An 18505-nucleotide genomic window follows, 5' to 3' on the forward strand; every position below is an offset into this window, starting at 1 on the left:
AGTGGGCGCGATAGGGGTGTGCCTGGAAGAGGGAGGTGTGAGCAGCTGAGCAGAGGGAGTCAGGTGACTGTTCCTACAGGTAGGCTCAACTAGCAGTACATCGCGCATTCGTTTACAGGCACCTCTATGCCGAGTCTGCAGAGTTACTGCAGCTTAGCATAGCTCAGTTAGCTGACAAATGGAGTTGCATCTCTCTTTCATGTAGCACAGTGAAAAATTGCCCCATGTGCCATGTATGCAATCACTGACTGCCTGTGTGCAATGTGTGACATGCATGACTGTCCCATGTATGCAATCTCAGACTGTCCCATGTATGCAATCTCAGGCCCCGTACACACGACCGGATCTGTCCGCTGAGATTTGTCCGCGGACCAGTTCCAGCAGACAAATCCGGTCGTGTGTACGGCCTATCGGACAGTTTTCCGGCGGACATTTGTCCAGCCGACCGTTTTCCAGCGGACAAAAATTTCTTAGAAATCTGTCCGCTGGAAACCTGTCCGTCGGACAAATCCGGTCGTCTGTACAGACTCACCGGACTTGTCCGACCGACCGCGATCCCTCGCATGCGTCGAAGTATTTACCTTCCAGGGTCACGCACGTTGCCGCATCATCGTCGCGGCGACGGCGCGACACGTCACCGCGGGGATTTTGGTCTGATGGTGTGTACAACCATCAGACCAAAATCCGGGAGCGGATATGTCCGATGGAAATGGTCCGGCGGACCGTTTTCATCGGATAATCCGGTCGTGTGTACAAGGCCTCAGACTGTCCCATGTATGCAATCTCAGACTGTCCCATGTGTCATGCATGCAATCTCATGCCACAAGCAGTCTTTATTTAAATGTTATTTAAAACTATTTGTACTTGTATAACTAGGCCAGAGAGTAGACAGAGTGTTTTTTGATGGTTTAAATTTAAAATTTACCTTGGTGTACTTCACTAAGGTCTGTACTTTTGGAAAATGTCCGCCACAGCCTTGGTTCCGTGCCAATCCCTGAACTAGGACAGTTATGAATTTTAACAGATTTTTTTTTTACACTTATCAAACTGATGCAAATGCAAAACAGACCAAAAAGGGAGCAAATAAGATGGGATCATTGTTAAGATTTATAAACACTTTAACCCCATAACACTGGCTATGTGCATTAATGCCTATATGTGGCAGCATGGTGGTGAACTTGAACACTGAGCTGCCATAGTGGGTGGATAATGTCATGGGGCCAGATTCTCCAAGATCCCGCGTTTGCGTAGTGTAAGCCATTAACACTACGCCACCGCAACTTACTGGAGCAAGTGCCGTATTCTCCAAGCACTTGCTCCGTAATTTGCGGCGGCGTAGTGTAAATGGCCCGGCGTATGGCCGCGTAATTCAAAGGGGGAAGCTTATATTCAAATTAAGCGCGCCCCCGCGCCGATTGAACTGCGCATGCGCCGGGCTGAAAAATAGCCCAGTGCGCATGCTCCAGCTCACGACGGAAAACGTCAATGACGCCGAGGTGAGCGTCATTGGCGTAAAGTCGTATTCAAGAACGACTTAGGAAAACGACGTAACCGACGGAAAAAGACGACGCGGACCCGACGCCATACTTAACATGGCATACAGCGGACTGGCGTAAGGTTACCCCTCATATAGCAGGGGTAACCTTACGCTTACGCAAACGACGAGTACGCGAAGCAAATTCGTTCGGGAATCGGCGTATCAGGCTCATTTGCATAGTCAAATGAGACCTGAACATAAACGCCACCTAGCGGTCAGCGTTGTATTGCATTTAGGATTTGACGGTGTAAGTGACTTACACCAGTCGGATCCTAGCCTAATTCCGGCGTATCTTGTTTTGCGAATACAAAACAATGATACGCCGGCGGGAATTTCGAATTACGCCGGTGTATCAGTAGATACACCGGCTTAACTCTTGAGAATCTGGCCCATGATCTCTATCTCAGCCAAACAGAAAAAGCCTTTTACGAATTCAGAAAATGCAAGGCTTCTGGTGAATGGCTGTACAGAGCTCAGCCCCACTCTATTTTGTTCTGAAACGGGATGGGGAGACATTGTCCTGCTATTGGAAGACAGTGTTGTATGCAACGGATGTTGCATTCATTTTATTCAGTGCTCCCAGCGGGCGCATCTGTTGGTAAAAAAAATTGTTTGGACCAGCTTAGTGAAAAAATTGTTTGTTTGGACCAGCTTGGCCAAAGCAAACTATTTTAAAGTGACACAAAGCTGAAATTTTGGCTGGAGCGGTGCTTTAAACTCAACTTTACAACAACAAATCCCCAATCCGCAGTCTTAGAGGCAAGGGGCCTAGAAGAGATCTTGGAACTGAGGCTGAAGATCTGTGGGTATGAAACTAGATTATTAGTGTAACTCAGTATACTTGTTTTCCCTTGATCTGAACTTTACATATTTTTAAAAATAAGATCAAGAGTAAGTCTGGGTTTCAAAAAGTAAACTTGTCATAAAACTAGGCAAATCAACCTGCTCAGATCATGAAAAGAAGCATAAGAAGAGGTTACCTGCTGTGAAGCCTGTGTGATAGTTTGCCTAGTCTGGAAATAGCACAGATTTACTTTAATAATAATGTGATCTGTTTAATAAAGATAACGGCCCAGATTCTGAAAGGGCTTATGACGGCGCAACGCCATGTACGCCTTCGTAAGTCCTAATCTGGGCCGTCGCATCTATGCGACTGATTCTTAGAATCAGTTACGCATAGATAACCATTAGATCCGACAGGCGTAAGGCTCTTACGCCGTCGGATCTTAAATGCAAATTTTTTTTTGTCCGCTAGGTGTCGCCTCCGTCGTTTTCCCCGTCGAGTATGCAAATTAGCTAGATACGCGAATTTCCGAACATACGCGCGGCCAACGCAGTGAAGTTACAACGTTTATGTTAGGCTTGTCCCGGCGTAAAGTTGCCCCTGCTATATGAGGCGCAACCAATGTTAAGTATGGCCTTCGTTCCCGCGTCGAAATTTGAAAAGTTACGTCGTTTGCGTAAGTCGTCCGTGAATGGGGCTGGACGCCATTTACGTTCACGTCGAATACAATGACGTCCTTGCAACGTCATTTGGAGCAATGCACCCTGGGATTTTTTATGGACGGCGCATGCGCAGTTCGTTCGGCGCGGGGACGCACTTCATTTAAATGAAACACGCCCCCTACCCGCCGAATTTGAATTACGCCAGCAAACGTGATTTAATGAGGCTCCCTATGGGAGCCCATTGATTTGAATAGAGGTCGCCCCAAAATTGGGATCAAGATGATCCGACTTGCGGGGCCACTCGTTTGCGGAGAATCTTGAAGGGGAACCCCCGCGAAAAAAAAAAAAAAATTGCGTTCCCCCACAGGATGATACCAGGCCCTTCACTCTGGTATGGATCTTAAGGGGAATCCCCCACACTGGAAAAAAACGGCGTGGGGGTTTCCCCAGGATCCATACCAGACCCTTATCCGAGCACGCAGCCTGGCAGGTCAGGAAGGGGGGCGAGCGAGCCTCACCCCAAAACACATTGCCCCCATGTTGATGGGGACAAGGGCCTCTTCCCGACAACCCTGGCCGTTAGTTGTCGGGTTCTGTGGGAGAAGAACCGGGGAGCGCGGAGAGCAGAAGAAAGCGGAGAAGACCCCCGAAGTCAGAAGACCCCCGGAGAGCGGAGAAGTTCGGAAGAAGACCCCCGGAGCTGCCTAATAAACTACTTTAAAAACCTGTGTAGTGTTTTTTTATTGACATTTTTATTCCACCAGGTGAATGGATAGGGGTACGATGTACCCCATACTCATTCACATAAGGGGGCCCCCAGATCCCGGCCCCCACCCTATTAAAGGGGGCTCCCAGATTCCGATAAGCCCCCCACCCGCAAACCCCGACAACCAACGGCCAGGGTTGTCGGGGTTCCTCAAGATTCTCTGCACAAGAGTTGCCCCGCAAGTCAGATCATCTTGATCCGACTTCTGGTGCGACCTCTATTCAAATCAATGGGCTCCCATGGGGAACCATTGATTTTGAATAGAGAAAGAAAAAACGCGGCTGAAAGCTAGCGTGGCGAAAAGTGCACTGAATTCAATGCAAAACGCAGGAAAAATTTGCTTTTTTCCTGCGTCTGTACTAGCTTTACAGCCCGTTTTTTTTAAAAGTCAGTGGTAATGAGGCCTAAATCTGATTTGCTTTTTTTTTTTTTTTTTAAAGTGTATTTTTGTGCGTGTACTCGAGAGAGGAGCCGGACTGCAGGGGTTGGGAGTAGGCAGGCCTCCCCCAGAGGCAATCTGCCACCTTTCTCCATGCCCCGGGTGGCAATGGCGGGTGTGTGAGGGGGTCCTCCCACACAGCCCGCCCTACCTGCTCCGCTTTGAAGCCCAACGGGGCAGAGGGACTCCCTATAAGGGAGTGAGAGGATTAGCCCGCTCAACCAGCCCCATTAGTCCTTCGCCTCTCTTTAGAGACCGTGTGGTCAATGTGCGTGTGTTAACCCAATTTAGAGTGCGTGTGTAGGTGTGGTGGTTTTTGTGGGAGGGGGGTGGGCGTACTAAGCACAGGCTTACCTTGCATAGCACACCCACCGGGAGCCGGGCTGAGACCACCAAACTCAATTCACATGAAGCCGAGACCGGGATCCGAACCTCTAGCTGCAGAGGTGAATGGCTTGTCAGCGCAGTGCCAATCGCGTTGAGCCACCGCAGCTCCTTCTGATTTGCTTTTTGACCTACTACACTTTGCAATACTTTAGAAGTTGTGTGAGGTCTTTAGGTAATACAACATGCAGCAATAAAATATACATACATACATACATAAATAAAAAAAATATAAATATTTACCGTCTGTCTCTTTCTCCTTCCTCCCTTTGGCTCTGCTGGTTCCCCAGAAGAGTTCACAGGCCAGGCTCTTCCTGACTGATCCGTTCTGATAAGGAGAACCTCTTGATCTTCTCTGGAGCTCGATTCCTAAAAAATAAAATCAAAATGAAAACTAAACAAAAAACAAAGTTTTTTTGCAGTCATACTATAAATTTAACAGCATACTCTGAAATCAGAAGTTGAGCTGCTCTCTGAGGGAAACCTATATAGAGACAAATTTCGGGGGGTTCCACCATATCAATTTCTGACCTGTAACAAGCATCCACCCAGAGAATTCACAATCTGCAAACTGATTTTAGGTCAGTGACTGAGAAATGTCTGAATATATTGAACAGCCAGGCAACAGAATATTTTCAGAAAGATGTGTCAGTAATGGCAACCCCCATATTGAGAGCAGGCTTTCTTTAGAGTAAGCAATAATAACCCAAGCTTGGCTCTGCCCCATGGTGCTTCCAAGCCTCCCTGTTGGCCAATGAGGTCATCTAACACAGAATCTAGCTGCAGACTTTAGGCATACAATGTACATCCAAACAACGGTCAAAATACACCTCGCACAGAACGTATACTATGTTCCTCTTCCATTCCCCTTACTGCTTTCACAAGCAAATATGGCAAGCTTATTCTCTAATACAGCAACAGCCACAGCTACTGCTGTGTAACTGGGAGCTTCTGGACAGTGTCTAAACACTGCTCAAAAGATGAAATGAGGAATGCATTATAGTGCTTTGGGAATCCCTTTTCATCTAATAAAATGTATTTGTGAACAAATCATCATATACACACTACCATAACATGCTTTACCACATACAACCCTTTTCCAGTTTGTTTCCAATTTATGTTTAAAGCGGAGGTCAAAAAAAAAAAAATATTTTTAAAAGTCAGCATCTACAACTACTGTAGCTGCTGACTTTAAAATATCCCACGATGTCGGCACCCCAGACGTTTTTCGGATCGGCTCTCAGGCGCTGCCGCTGCAATTTGTGATAAGGGAAACTAGCAGTGAACACACCGAATGGCACCGTTTCATTCATTTTCTATGAGAATTGGAATGCGTCAAAAACATCCAAATCTGGCCGATTTGAGCGACAAAAAAAGCTCCAGAAAATGGAGTGGAGATGTGGACCATCTCAGAGAATCATTGATTTTTTTTTTTTCCACCAGCGGTTTTGAGCTTCAAGCTTCAAAACGCTCAAGTGTGAATGCAGCCTTAGAGGAGTTAAAAAAAAAATACAGTGGCATGCTATATATGATTTGTGTTAATTAATTATAGCAATTACCAGTGCTCTGTTTAGTATCACTTTAACAGCTCATTTTGCTGCAATGTTTTCAGCCCGATGCAGAATTGCATTCAAGGTGGAAGAACAGTGTGAACCAAACATTTGCATAAAGTATTTAAGCCACAAAGCTGGACTTTTTCTTTCTGAAGTGCTTATTAAATTATTCAGTGCAGAAAGTGTTTAACATTTATAACTAATGAATCTCACTCTGTTTTTGCCCTTTAAACAAAATGATTGGGTCTCTACGCTTTGGCAGTTATATTTTTATCTTTCCTTAAAAAGCAGCAAAGCTTAGAAATGAAAGTCCACTTTTGTTGAGGAAAAAAAATATTCCCCTTTTGGTAATCAATGTACATTGCAAGGATTTTAACAAACTTTGTTGCAGATTCCTACCTTTTGTTATTCTGGAGAAATAGCCGTTTGTCTCTGTGTCCATGTGCTAAGTGAATCTGTATGGAAGCGGTTTTATAATCATCAATCAGCTGCTGCACCTCTGGGACAGCTCGGCTGAACTCGGAAACACTCAGGATGAGTGATTCCGAGAATTTCCGAATGGCTTCGCACATTTCCGAGTGTCACACCCCTGGCCAAATGCGGTACTGCACACCCCATTGGCTTGAATCCTGCTTGTTTTTGCGAGACAACACTCGCAAACCGAGTCAGGCTTTTTCTTTTTAAAGTTGCTCGTCTTTCAAAAACGCTCGTTACCAAAGGTTCCACTGTATAACATGACGCTTGCCGCCCGCAGACATACGTCTGCAGCATGGCACAGGCAGGCAAAAGAACGTACCTGTACGTCCCCTTTAAGAAGCTGCTGTTGCGTGTTGTTGTCCCCGTTCTTCCTAGCTGTCACTGAACGTGTTCCCTGTCATTGGCAACCCGATCAGTGACGTGTCACAGCAAGCCACACCCCCTACAGTAAGAATCACACCTTAGGGAACACTTAAAAGGGGTTGTAAAGACAAAAATATTTTCCTCTTAAATTAAAGTCTGACAGTAGCTGATAAAGTAAAAAGTAATGTTTTGCATTATAACTAGTTTGATACCTGTTGGAATCGAGCTGTTTTATTCACCTCCGTCACTCCTGAATCATTATTCTCACTGACTTCCTGGTTTGCGGTGCGCATTCATTCTTGCTACATCACGGCCTAATGGGAACTACATTAGGCTTAGCCTCCCATGCCTGTGAGGGATAAGAGAGCATCTTCACTCAGGGCTGTAGTCATAGGGAGGGGGTGAGCACATTCTGCTTTCCACCATGCAAAATGGCTCAGATGCTGGTGGAAAGCAAGAAGAGAAGAGACAGGAAATGGCATTTTCAAACCTGGATTACTGTATTTTGGAGGTCTAAAGGAAAAACGAGGTAAGTGATATTTATATGCTATTGCTTAAATGAATCAATTGATCTAATAAAAAATGAACCTTTAGTGTTCCTTTAACCCCCTACAGCGCCACCTAGTGGTTAACCCCTTCACTGCCCTTTTCACAGTAACTAGTGCATTTTTATAGCACTGATCGCTGTAAAAATGACAATGGTCCCAAAAATGTGTCAAAAGCGCCCGATGTGCCCACCATAATGCCGCAGATCACTACCATTACTAGTAAAAAAAAAAAAAAAAGCTATAAAATTATCCCTTATTTTGTTGACACTATAAGTTTTGCGAAAACTGATTAAAAAAAAAAACACCCTTCTTGCGATTTTTTCTTACCAAAAATATGTAGAAGAATACGTATCGGCCGAAAAAAACTTTTTTTTTTATATCTTTTTGAGGGATATTTATTATTGCAAAAAGTAAAAAATATTGAATTTTTTCAAAATTATCTCTATTTTTGTTTATAGCGCAAAAAACAAACAAAAAAACACAGAGGTGATCAAACACCACCAAAAGAAAGCTCTATTTGTGGGAAGAAAGGACGTCAATTTTGTTTGGGAGCCACATCGCACAACTGTCAGTTAAAGCGACGCAGTGCTGAATCGCATAAAGTGGCCCGGTCATTTAGCAACAAAATGGTTAACAAAACATTTTTTACAAACACATTCTATTCCTTTCTTCTGCACATTGTGAATGCATGTATTGAAAAGGGTGCATAGAGGCATCAACTACAGAAACAGTACATGCTATATTCACCAACCAACCAAAAATGCTATATATTGGGGACTGCCCTTCCAGTCTGAAAATCTCTTATGATTATAAGGATTAAATATACATTGCAACAGGTCTTTGCACAGCTACGGTATGTTGGAAGGTAAATGTCTCAGTAGGACATCTGCTTTGTTGGCCAGACTTGTGTAATTTTGGATAAAATATGAAGTGCAAGGCAAACATGAAATATGGTAACCTAATGTGACTTTAATTTTACATTGCTGAACTTTTAGATCATTAAAAAATAATACACAGCAGTACACTTGTGCAGAATGAGTCTCTGTATGCTGCCTAGGGAAAGTATTTACATATGGGTATGATGTGTTCCTACCAAATGCCAGTTGAAGACTTCGGACATTCCAGTATAGATTTACCAGTAGCTACAAGAGAACTATAAATAAGGTAGTAAGGATACCAAAGTATGTATTGAGGATATCCAAAGGTCTTTCTAGTTTCCAAAGCCGCTTACTCTAGTCTAGACTGTGGAAATGGTGATAGCGCCGTGTGTCACCAACTATAACTGGGTTTAACAGAACAGATCAGAAAAAACTGAAGAAAATATTGCTTGTTGAGTCCTTGCTGGCTTCGGGGGCCTAGGGTAACTGGCTTAGGTTGCCTTATCCTTGAGATGGGTTTTTAGTATGCAAGAAACGGTTACATGCTCTCTTTACCCGCGTACTGTCATAAAACATAGAAAAAGTACTTGAGGGCAGATACAGACAGCACTATAACAATAGTTAGAGAGATTGGAGGCTTTTCCAACGAAGAACTGTTTGTCTTATTATACTATCTAACAGCCTTCCCTTCCCTCTGCGGATTTGATGCATGCTTCTCCCTCCAGATACTTGTTAAAAAAACAAAAAGCTGTAAAGCTGGAAGACAATATCACAACGCGACTTATTTAGATTTGAGTGCTTATCTAAAATAGAGCAATTAATTCTTACCAAGATTGTCTAATCGCTTCTTGTTACATTTTGTTGTGATGTTTAGAATCCTTAAACAGGTGAAGGAGTGATGTTCTATAAATGCTAACATGGATGCTGACGTTGCCTCTACTGTCAGTATAAAGATGACCAGTAACTAGACTAGGTTGGACAGTAATAGAAACTACATGGTCCAGAAGCATACAGTGGCAGCTGGTGGTCAACATTTTTTTTGGGGGGGGGCGGGCGCAAACAGACCTGACAGTGCACTGCAGCTCCAAGAAAATACGGCTGCTGCCGGGGAAGTTGCCTCTTCTCCTAGCCATACAGGAGGCGGGTTCTGAGACCCGTCCTAAGACTCCCAGCCAATCCAAATCTTAGGAACTGCTTCCTGATTGGCTGGGAGGAGAAGCAGGAAGACATTAGCGAATACGAATTTGCCAATGTCACACAAGTGGGTGGGCTCATGGTGCAATGCTCTGCCCCCCCAAGCCCACCCCCCACCCTCTGGCTCTAATCACGTACTTAAAAATAAAACCCCACATTGAAATCCATGCGTCCCCAACAATCACAATAAAGCTCACTGTTTTTAAACTACAAAAGTAATAGATTTATTACGAAAAGCATTTAAAGGAAAAGTACTCTTTCAGTCCAACGGGAATATATGTGTAACTAATTTACATATCCAGTAAATCTCTTTACACCTTAGCAATAGTGAGAAGGATTCACCCTTTTCTGTATAAGACTAGTTCTAGCACCATCCATCTTATGCTGGCAACATTGAAAATATATATATATTACACCCCCCCTAAGTGAATTTTTTTTAACTGATGTTACGGACAATAATAGTAACCACACCAGTTAAAATGTCAGGTTTATGCGATGTAAAAAAAATGAGGCAAAGATTAATGATTTCAGAACTCCTGGTTCTACTAAATCGGCTGATTTCCTTCAAAATTCATAAAAAGACGAGAAGAAAACTGGTTAGAGGCTGCCAAGAGGCCTACAGCAACATTAAAAGAGCTGCAGGAATATCTGGCAAGTACTGGCTGTGTGGTACATGTGACAACAATGTCCCATATGCTTCATATGTCTGGGCTATGAGGTAGAGTGGCAAGACAGAAGCCTTTTCTTACGAAGCACGGCTAAATTTTGCAAAAACACATCTGAAGTCTCCCAAAAGCATGTGGGAAAATGTGTTATGGTCTGATAAAACCAAGGTTGAACTTTTTTGCCATAATTCCAAAAGATATGTTTGGTGCAAAAACAACACTGCACATCACCAAAAACCCCCGTTAGACTTACCGGTAACGATATTTCCAGGACAGCTACTTGAGATGATTGGCTCCGCCCTCTACAGGAAACGAATACAATGTATAAGGGCCCTCCCTTTCCTCTGACCCTCAGTTGTTTAGAAGATCAAGTATATCTCCACCAAAAGTGCACTCGGCACAGGAAAAAAAAACACAGAAACATATAGAAACACCACCACCAAGTAAACAAGGTCGACCAGTGAAAAGTAGAATAGGGTGGGAATATAGACACTGTCCTGGAAATACTGTTACCGGTAAGTCTAACGGGGGTTTTCCCTCCTCACCTTCCAGGGCAGCTACTTGAGAAGATAAGCAAGATTCTATACCTTAGGGAGGGACGACGGCCTGAAGCACTTTCCTATCAAAGGAGAGGTCCTGGCTGGAAAGCATCTGAACTCAATGCATGAGAGGAGGACCAGACGGCAGCTTTAGAAATTTCTCCCATTTGATGCCCCCGCTCTTTCTGCCTACAACGTAGCCATGGATCTTGTTGAATGAGCCCTAATTCTAGAAGGAGGGGTGCGACCTGACGCTTTGTAGGCTTCACAAATAGCTTCCCTAATCCACCTAGCAATAGAACTTTTAGACCCCTTCTTGGGGCCACTGAATAACACAAACAGCTGGGAGGAACTCCTAAAACCAACTGGATTTCTGCAGAAAAATAAGAAGACATCTTTTTACGTCTAGAAGGCTAAACCTTTCCTCCTCCGCATTCTTGGGAGAGGTACAGAAACTAGGCAGGACTACCCCCTGGGACCTATAAAAGTTAGAAAATACTTTGGGCAAATAGAAAGGATCAGGCCTAATCACTACCCTGTCCTCTAGAATCGTCTGGAAAATTCTGTCCTGGGCAAAAGAAAGCTCTATTTGTGGGAAAAAAAGGATGCCAATTTTGTTTGGAAAACCACATCGCACAACCGCGCAATTGTCAGTTAAAGCGACGCAGTGCCGAATCGCAAAAACTGGCCAGGTTCTTTACCTGCGTAATGGTCCAGGTCTTAAGTGGTTAATATACGCTTATTGGGATTTTTTTACCAAAAATATGTAGCAGAATACATATTGGTTTAAATTTAGGAACTTTGAGAGGTGATAGAACCAAACCATCAGCGTTGTTGTGTGGCTTGGTTCTCAGTGAAGGGGTGGCAGGGGATAGATGCAGCATCGGTCATGTACAAAAAAAAAACCTGTACTTCCCTTTTAAAGCAAAAGGTGGTCCAACAAAATATTGACATAAAGGGGTGATCCTTTTTCCAACTCCGTTAATTTTGTTTTTTATTTTTTTCCTGATTTGGTGTTAGATCTTTCACTTGGATGTTATAAGTGGCACTAGTAAATACAGCTGGATAAAACAAAAACTATGGGCCAGATTCACAAATGAGATACGACGGCGTTTCTCCTGATACGCCGTCGTATCTCTGTTTCTATCTATGCGACTGATTCATAGAATCAGTTACGCATAGATAGCCAGAAGATCCGACAGGTGTAATTGTTTTACACTGTCGGATCTTAGGATGCAGTACCGCCGCTGGGGGGAGTTTGCAAATTAGGAGTTACGGCGGATCCACGACGGTTTTTCGCGTTCGCTACGTCACCGCTAGTCTAGTTTCCCGTCGCAAAGTTACACTTTTTTTTTGGTGCCTTAACTTTAGTCAGCAAGTGTATTGCTGTCTAAAGTATGGCCGTCGTTCCCGCGTCGAAATTTAAAAATCAACGTCCTTTGCGTAAGCCGTCCAGGAATACGGAAGTACGCTACGCGCGTCGTCGTTCAAAAAAATGACGTCACGGCGCGCAAAGCACGGCGGGAGTTCGGAAACGGAGCATGCGCGGTAGGTCCGGCGCGGGAGCGCGCCTAATTTAAATGGCACACGCCCATTTAAATTGGCCCGCCTTACGCCGGAGGCCGCCAGCGTAGGTTTTCATCGCAAGTGCTTGGTGAATCAGGCACTTGCGATGAAAAATTGCGGTGGTGTAACGTATCTAGGATACGTTACGCCGCCGCGATTCTACGTGAATCTGGCCCTATGTCTGTTTTCATTTTCAAGCTGCAAAGCAACAAAATTTGATTTTAAAGGGTGTGATTTATTTTCTATACCCACTGTATATTTTTTCTAAGAGAGAAATCAATGTATGCTATGTAGAGGAACAGAGAGGTGGGGGGGGTTAGGCAAAATTCTACAGTCCAGTAGGCAGGTCTGACAACGATTATGATGGTTTCAGCACTGCGTTGTCAGCCTAAAAAGAAAGTTAGAAGCACACTGAATTTTTGGCAGATCAACAGGTATTTTTCCTGCAGTTTTTTAAAGGGATAAATCATAGGATTTCATTTAAAAAAAAAGTGCATGAAAGGGCAAAATGAAGAAAAAAAAAAAAAGATAGACTGGTTCAAGAAATACATAATAAAACAAGAACTAAACACTGAAATATTTCTGTAAATGATATAATCCAGCTCTGAACACAAATATGTTGACTAAAGCACTGTACTCTGTAAGCATATCTGTAATGCAGAGACGTCTCCCTATGGCAGATGCTTAGAAAGCTTCACTGACCAAGTCTTTATTACTGTGAACTCATTTTCCACACCAATACACAATACCCAGTGAGATCTATCATTTAAAATGGCAGTGACAGGAAAGGCAGCGGTAAATTACGGGCAATGCAAATAGCTTCAGTATAGGTGATATATTTTTAGATACTTTTAAATTACTTTTGTCAACTCTTACCATGCAGAGAACACAGATCATTGCTTACATGATGAAAACTAGGATAAAGCAATTACCATGGAGGAAATTAATTGCTTTTAAAACAAATTAAAGTGGACCTATCAATAAACTTTACACTTTGCATAGCTCAATAGGGTGCATAGCATTACTAATTCACATTATTATTTGTAATAAAAAAGTACTTGCCATGAATTAAAATAAAAAAAGCCATTCCCTGGCTCTAAATCTAGATCCCATGGTATTTATTTACCAGTGATTAAAGACTAGCCAGTCTATTCATTTCAGACAGACGCTGGTCTGGAGGACTTGCAGGGCACAAAGTTGTGAAGTCCTACTAAACAATGGTGCAGAGCCTGCATACTGCAGTAACAAATATGACTTATCTCCTGTACGCAATTCTACATTTATTTAGGTAAAATTAGGTGAACTTTGGCATTAAAAAGGAGTTGTAAAGGGAAAAAAAAATTTTTGCTGAAATGACTGTTTACAGGGTATGGAGACATATTAGTTAACCGATTCCTTTTAAAATTTATTAAAAATAGATAAAAATCAATCATATAATGTACCTCTAGTTTTGTTTTTGCATCTAGTTTCGTTTTTGCATGTTATCCTGCCTCTGTGCTAGACAGAGCCATAGAGCAGTGATGGTTTGGAAAATGAAACTAGAATCTCCCAGTACTGTGGTCATCAGGAAACAGACAACCAGGAAGTGTCCAGAACAGAGAAGGATTACAGCAACATCAGAGCAAAAATGAACAATGAGGACATGAAACCAGGACTGCAGCAAGGTAAAAAAAAGAAAAAAAAATTCCTTTAGTGACCCTTTATGCTTAGGTTCACATTAGAGCATTATGGGAACACTCACAAATTCCATCCACAACACAAGAAAACATGCACCCTTTTTGCAAGAGCGCAGTGGTTCCAATAATTCTCAATAACACGCCAATGCACCTTGCTAACACATGCCAAAATTCATGGTAACACAGTACAATGCATTTTGGTGTGGAGCGATATATTTTTAAAAGGATCATCCACTTCTTGTGCAAATTTTCACATGTAGGGCAGCCATTTAAAATGAATGGGCTGCCCTAAACGGGACATAAAAAAAAAAAAAAACGCCCTTAAATACGTGTGACCATTGTAACTATGGATTCATAATTCTGAACTCATTGATAAGCAAATATATATATATATATATATATTCTTCCAGATCTGTGCAGTAATCCAGTGTGACACTTTGCCTCTGTAGAAACTTCCTGCAAGAAAGACAGATCACTGCCGCTCGCTCTCATGCAGGGTGACTGGTCCTGTCTCCGTTCCCCAAAAAACATTTGGTCTTTACAAAGTGGATTTATCCTTTGTTGCCATTGAGAAATATATTCAAGTGAAAAAGTTCAGCTTTAAGGCTGAGTTCAAATTGGTGCGCTGTGCGACATTGCATGCAGATTGTATGGCTGAATTAGCATCGCATTAACGACGTGCAGGATCCTTTTTTTTGGTCCGCACCAGAATCGGATCACATAGGTGTTCACAGCCATGTGATCCGATTCCTGTCCGAATTGACATTTTGTACTGCGATATGCGAACCGATCTGGGAGTGTCATTAAGTTTGTATTGACACTCCCAGAGGTTCGCATAAGGAAGTGTGAACTGAAAAGTGAACCGAGCACAACTCCTTGCTTTTCAGTGGTTAGCATCAGGATTTTTTTTCTTGGTAAGTTTCTAAGCAAAAGGCAAGATTCCTGATCATGTAATTGGCTGTCACAATACTCACCTGATTTGGAGCCCGTCACCAGCTCCTGATCAGAAGTGTCGAGTGAGTATGCCCCCCAGTATAAAAACGGGCTGTATACATGCAAATAGAAAAAAAAAAAACACCTCCATTTTTGTTTTCACCTGGTGATGCTTCCACTAACACACTTCCTGTCCTCGGGTTACGACCTTAAAGCGGAGTTTCACCTAAAAATGGAACTTCCGCTTTTCGGAACCCTCCCCCCTCTGGTGTCACATTTTGCACCTTTCAGGGGGGTACAGATACCTGTCTAAGACAGGTATTTGCACCCACTTCCGGGAACAGACTCACGGAAGGGGAGTCACGCCCCTACCCGCACCCCGATGTCTTCTGGGAAACGCACTGTTCCCAGGAAAGAGCTGCGAACCAGCGACGGTGCGCCACGCTACTCGCGCATGCGCAGTAGCAAAGTTCCCCCCATGTGATACCAGCAAGCCCCCTGAATGTCTGTTCACCCCTCCTCCCCATCTGAGGTCACTTGTGGCAACGTTAAAATAACTTTTATCTGTCCATTACATCATTGTTTTTATGGCCATTTCCCAGCTGATTTTCAGACTTTAATTTTAGACTTCGCATCAGCTCATCATATCTTTGATGGAATAAACATTGTTGGATCATCATTCCATGGTTACAAGTGCCTGTTTTTATGACTACTACACTTTGGATCTTACTCATAGAGCGCTGCTTATAGTTATTTTTGTTTGTTCCAGTGTTGCGCCAGCTGCACTGAGTTTGATCATTATCAACCACGGATTGTTTACGTCACAGCTACATCCAATCATAGGTGACCCTACAGTCCTTTGTAGCGCTTATGGAGATTTATTGTTTCTTGTGATGGTCTTATACCTGTACAAAGCAATCTGTCAAATAACGGTCAATACTCTCTTGGTCTTGCAGCTTGGTGGGTAAGGGTTATAGAAAGCAGATTTCTATTGCCATCTTTGGCAACATGGGGAAGATTTAACCTTACTTCCTGTCACAGGAACAGGACGTCACAAATACAGGAAGGGGTGGGAATTCTCATTGCTACAGCTACAAAAGCACACTTATTTCAAAGCATGGGTTGGTGGTGCAACAACCGTCGGGTTTTTAGGGCTTTGAGTCTTTTGTGGAATAATCACTCTCTAGTGTGCCCTGGTGTCAAAAAGACAGGAAGTGAGGGAAAATCTTTGCAATAAGGGAGGTAGCAATAAAAAAAAAGTTCAGACTCTTTCAATTTAAAACGGAAAAAAAAAATTGGTTGAAGTTGTGCTCTAATGTGCCCTTTAAAGGTCACCCTCCTATAACGATATAAGGAACATACTTATCTTTCACCCCAGGAATGGAATTGGTCTCCTGTGAGTGCTAGTCATTTAACTAAATGTCAGAGCATGTTGGAATCATCTCTTCTGAAAGAGGATTGACTAATGACACATCACTCTCCAACTTCAAACCACTAAATTTATGACAGTATGGGCTTTCCAATCCCCCTTGACCCAATCTTTGCCCATCAGATGAACACTTTACTGAACACCATATTACAATTTCAGAACTGCTATTTTTAATTTGTAAAACTGTAGCACTATACTGGCTATCTACCGCCTCTCCAGTGTCTGACAAATGGCTGGCACTCGTTAAATTTCACCCTACCTGTGTATTCCCACAGAGGACATCCCACTAAATTTCATAAGTTTTGGTCCTTCTGGACATAAGGTATAACCTAGGCCTCCTTTACTATGATCTGCACATTTCCATTTCTCTTGCTCAACTCCACCTTTCCCTCAACTTTGCATTTACATTTCTTCCATAAATGCCATGCACGATCGAGTGAGAAAAATTCCTAACGTGAAGTCCTATGTCAGACCAATGCCTGCTACTGGCAAGAACTTTTCAGCAGAAGGGATCTCTATGGAAAACAAAGCAGCGCGGTAAAACACGTCTTCCACATGCCGCTCTGTCACCAGCTGGATGTGTAAGGCATCAATCTCTTGACATCGAATGCAGCCAGCAATAGAGTGACAAATAAGAAGCAGGTGAGTGTTCTCCTTGCGTATTTTAGTGATCATTTTACAAGAGCACATTCTTCTGTGTAGCAAAAAATAAAAAATATTCAGCACACTTTGCGAATACATGCACAATTCCCAATGATTCTCTCTTAAACACTGCAAGTGTAGAAAAATACCTGGTGATCTACTGGAAATCCAGGGAGCTCCAAACTTCATGCATAGAGATGATAATACTGCACTGTAACCTTAAAGTGGAAGTCCAGTCAATTCCTAACTAAGCCTAAACTTGCTCCCACCCCTTTCTAAACCCTATTCTATCTACTCTGTTATAGGAAGATGCTTATACCTACCTATTCTAAGAGGGATCCTGTCCGGTCACATGATCAGCTGTCAGTGGCAGCTTCAGTATAGTAGGAAGAACAGCAGACAACGGATGCCCTATAGTAAGTCTATGGGTGATGTCATCTGTTGGCGATCTCTCTTCTTCACTGAAGCCAGACGCTGGGGAGATCCTGTGATCAGACCAACTGCTTTCAGAATAGGTAAGTATATACATCTTCCTTTCACAGGGTAGACAGAATGGGGTTTAGATAGGGGTGGGAGCAGGTTTAACCACTTAAGACCCGGACCAATATGCAGGTTAAAGCGGAGGTTCACCCATAGCGAACACATTTTCCCCTTAGCTTCATGCTCGTTTTGTCTAGGGGAATAGGCTATTTGTTTTAAAATATGATCCGTACTTACCCGTTTACGAGATGCATCCTCTCCGTCGCTTCTGGGTATGGGCTGCGGGACTGGGTGTTCCTTCTTAATTGACAGTCTTCCGAGAGGCTTCCGACGGTCGCATCCATCGCGTCTCGATTTTCCGAAAAAAGCCGAACGTCGGTGCGCAGGCGCAGTATAGAGCCGCACCGACGTTCGGCTTCTTTCGGCTACGAATGACGCGATGGATGCGACCGTCGGAAGCCTCTCGGAAGACTGTCAATCAAGCAGGAACGCCCGCTCCCGAAGACCCATACCCGGAAGCGACGGAGAAGATGCATCTCGAAAACGGGTAAGTACGGATCATATTTTAAAACAAATAGCCGATTCCCCTAGACAAAACGAGCATGAAGCTAAGGGGAAAATAGAAAAAAAAAACGAATTGGGTGAACTCCCGCTTTAAGGACCTTGCCCCTTTTTGCGATTTGGTACTGCATCGCTTTAACTGACAATTGCGCGGTCGTGCGACGTGGCTCCCAAACAAAATTGGCGTCCTTTTTTTCCCACAAATAGAGCTTTCTTTTGGTGGTATTTGATCACCTTTGCGGTTTTTATTTTTTGCGCTATAAAACAAAAAATAGAGCGTCAATTTTGAAAAAAATTCAATATTTTTTACTTTTTGCTATAATAAAAATCCCCCAAAAAAGATATATATTTTTCTTTCCTCAGTTTAGGCCGATACGTGAATTTCTACCTATTTTTGGTAAAAAAAAAAATCGCAATAAGCGTTTATCG

At 43.1% G+C, this 18505-nt stretch overlaps 1 protein-coding gene across 1 annotated transcript in view; it reads right to left on the minus strand.

Annotated features, from left to right (window-relative positions):
* Positions 1–18505, minus strand: part of CWF19L2 (CWF19 like cell cycle control factor 2) — a 239923-nt gene that overhangs the window by 118904 nt on the left and 102514 nt on the right. Inside the window, exon 11 of the mRNA XM_040340244.1 lies at positions 4816–4941. Coding sequence (XP_040196178.1) covers positions 4816–4941 — 126 coding nt within the window. The remainder of the gene's footprint in view (positions 1–4815; positions 4942–18505) is intronic.

Source organism: Rana temporaria, chromosome 2 (assembly GCF_905171775.1).
Source record: "Rana temporaria chromosome 2, aRanTem1.1, whole genome shotgun sequence".
In the NCBI taxonomy this organism is placed as follows: domain Eukaryota; kingdom Metazoa; phylum Chordata; class Amphibia; order Anura; family Ranidae; genus Rana; species Rana temporaria.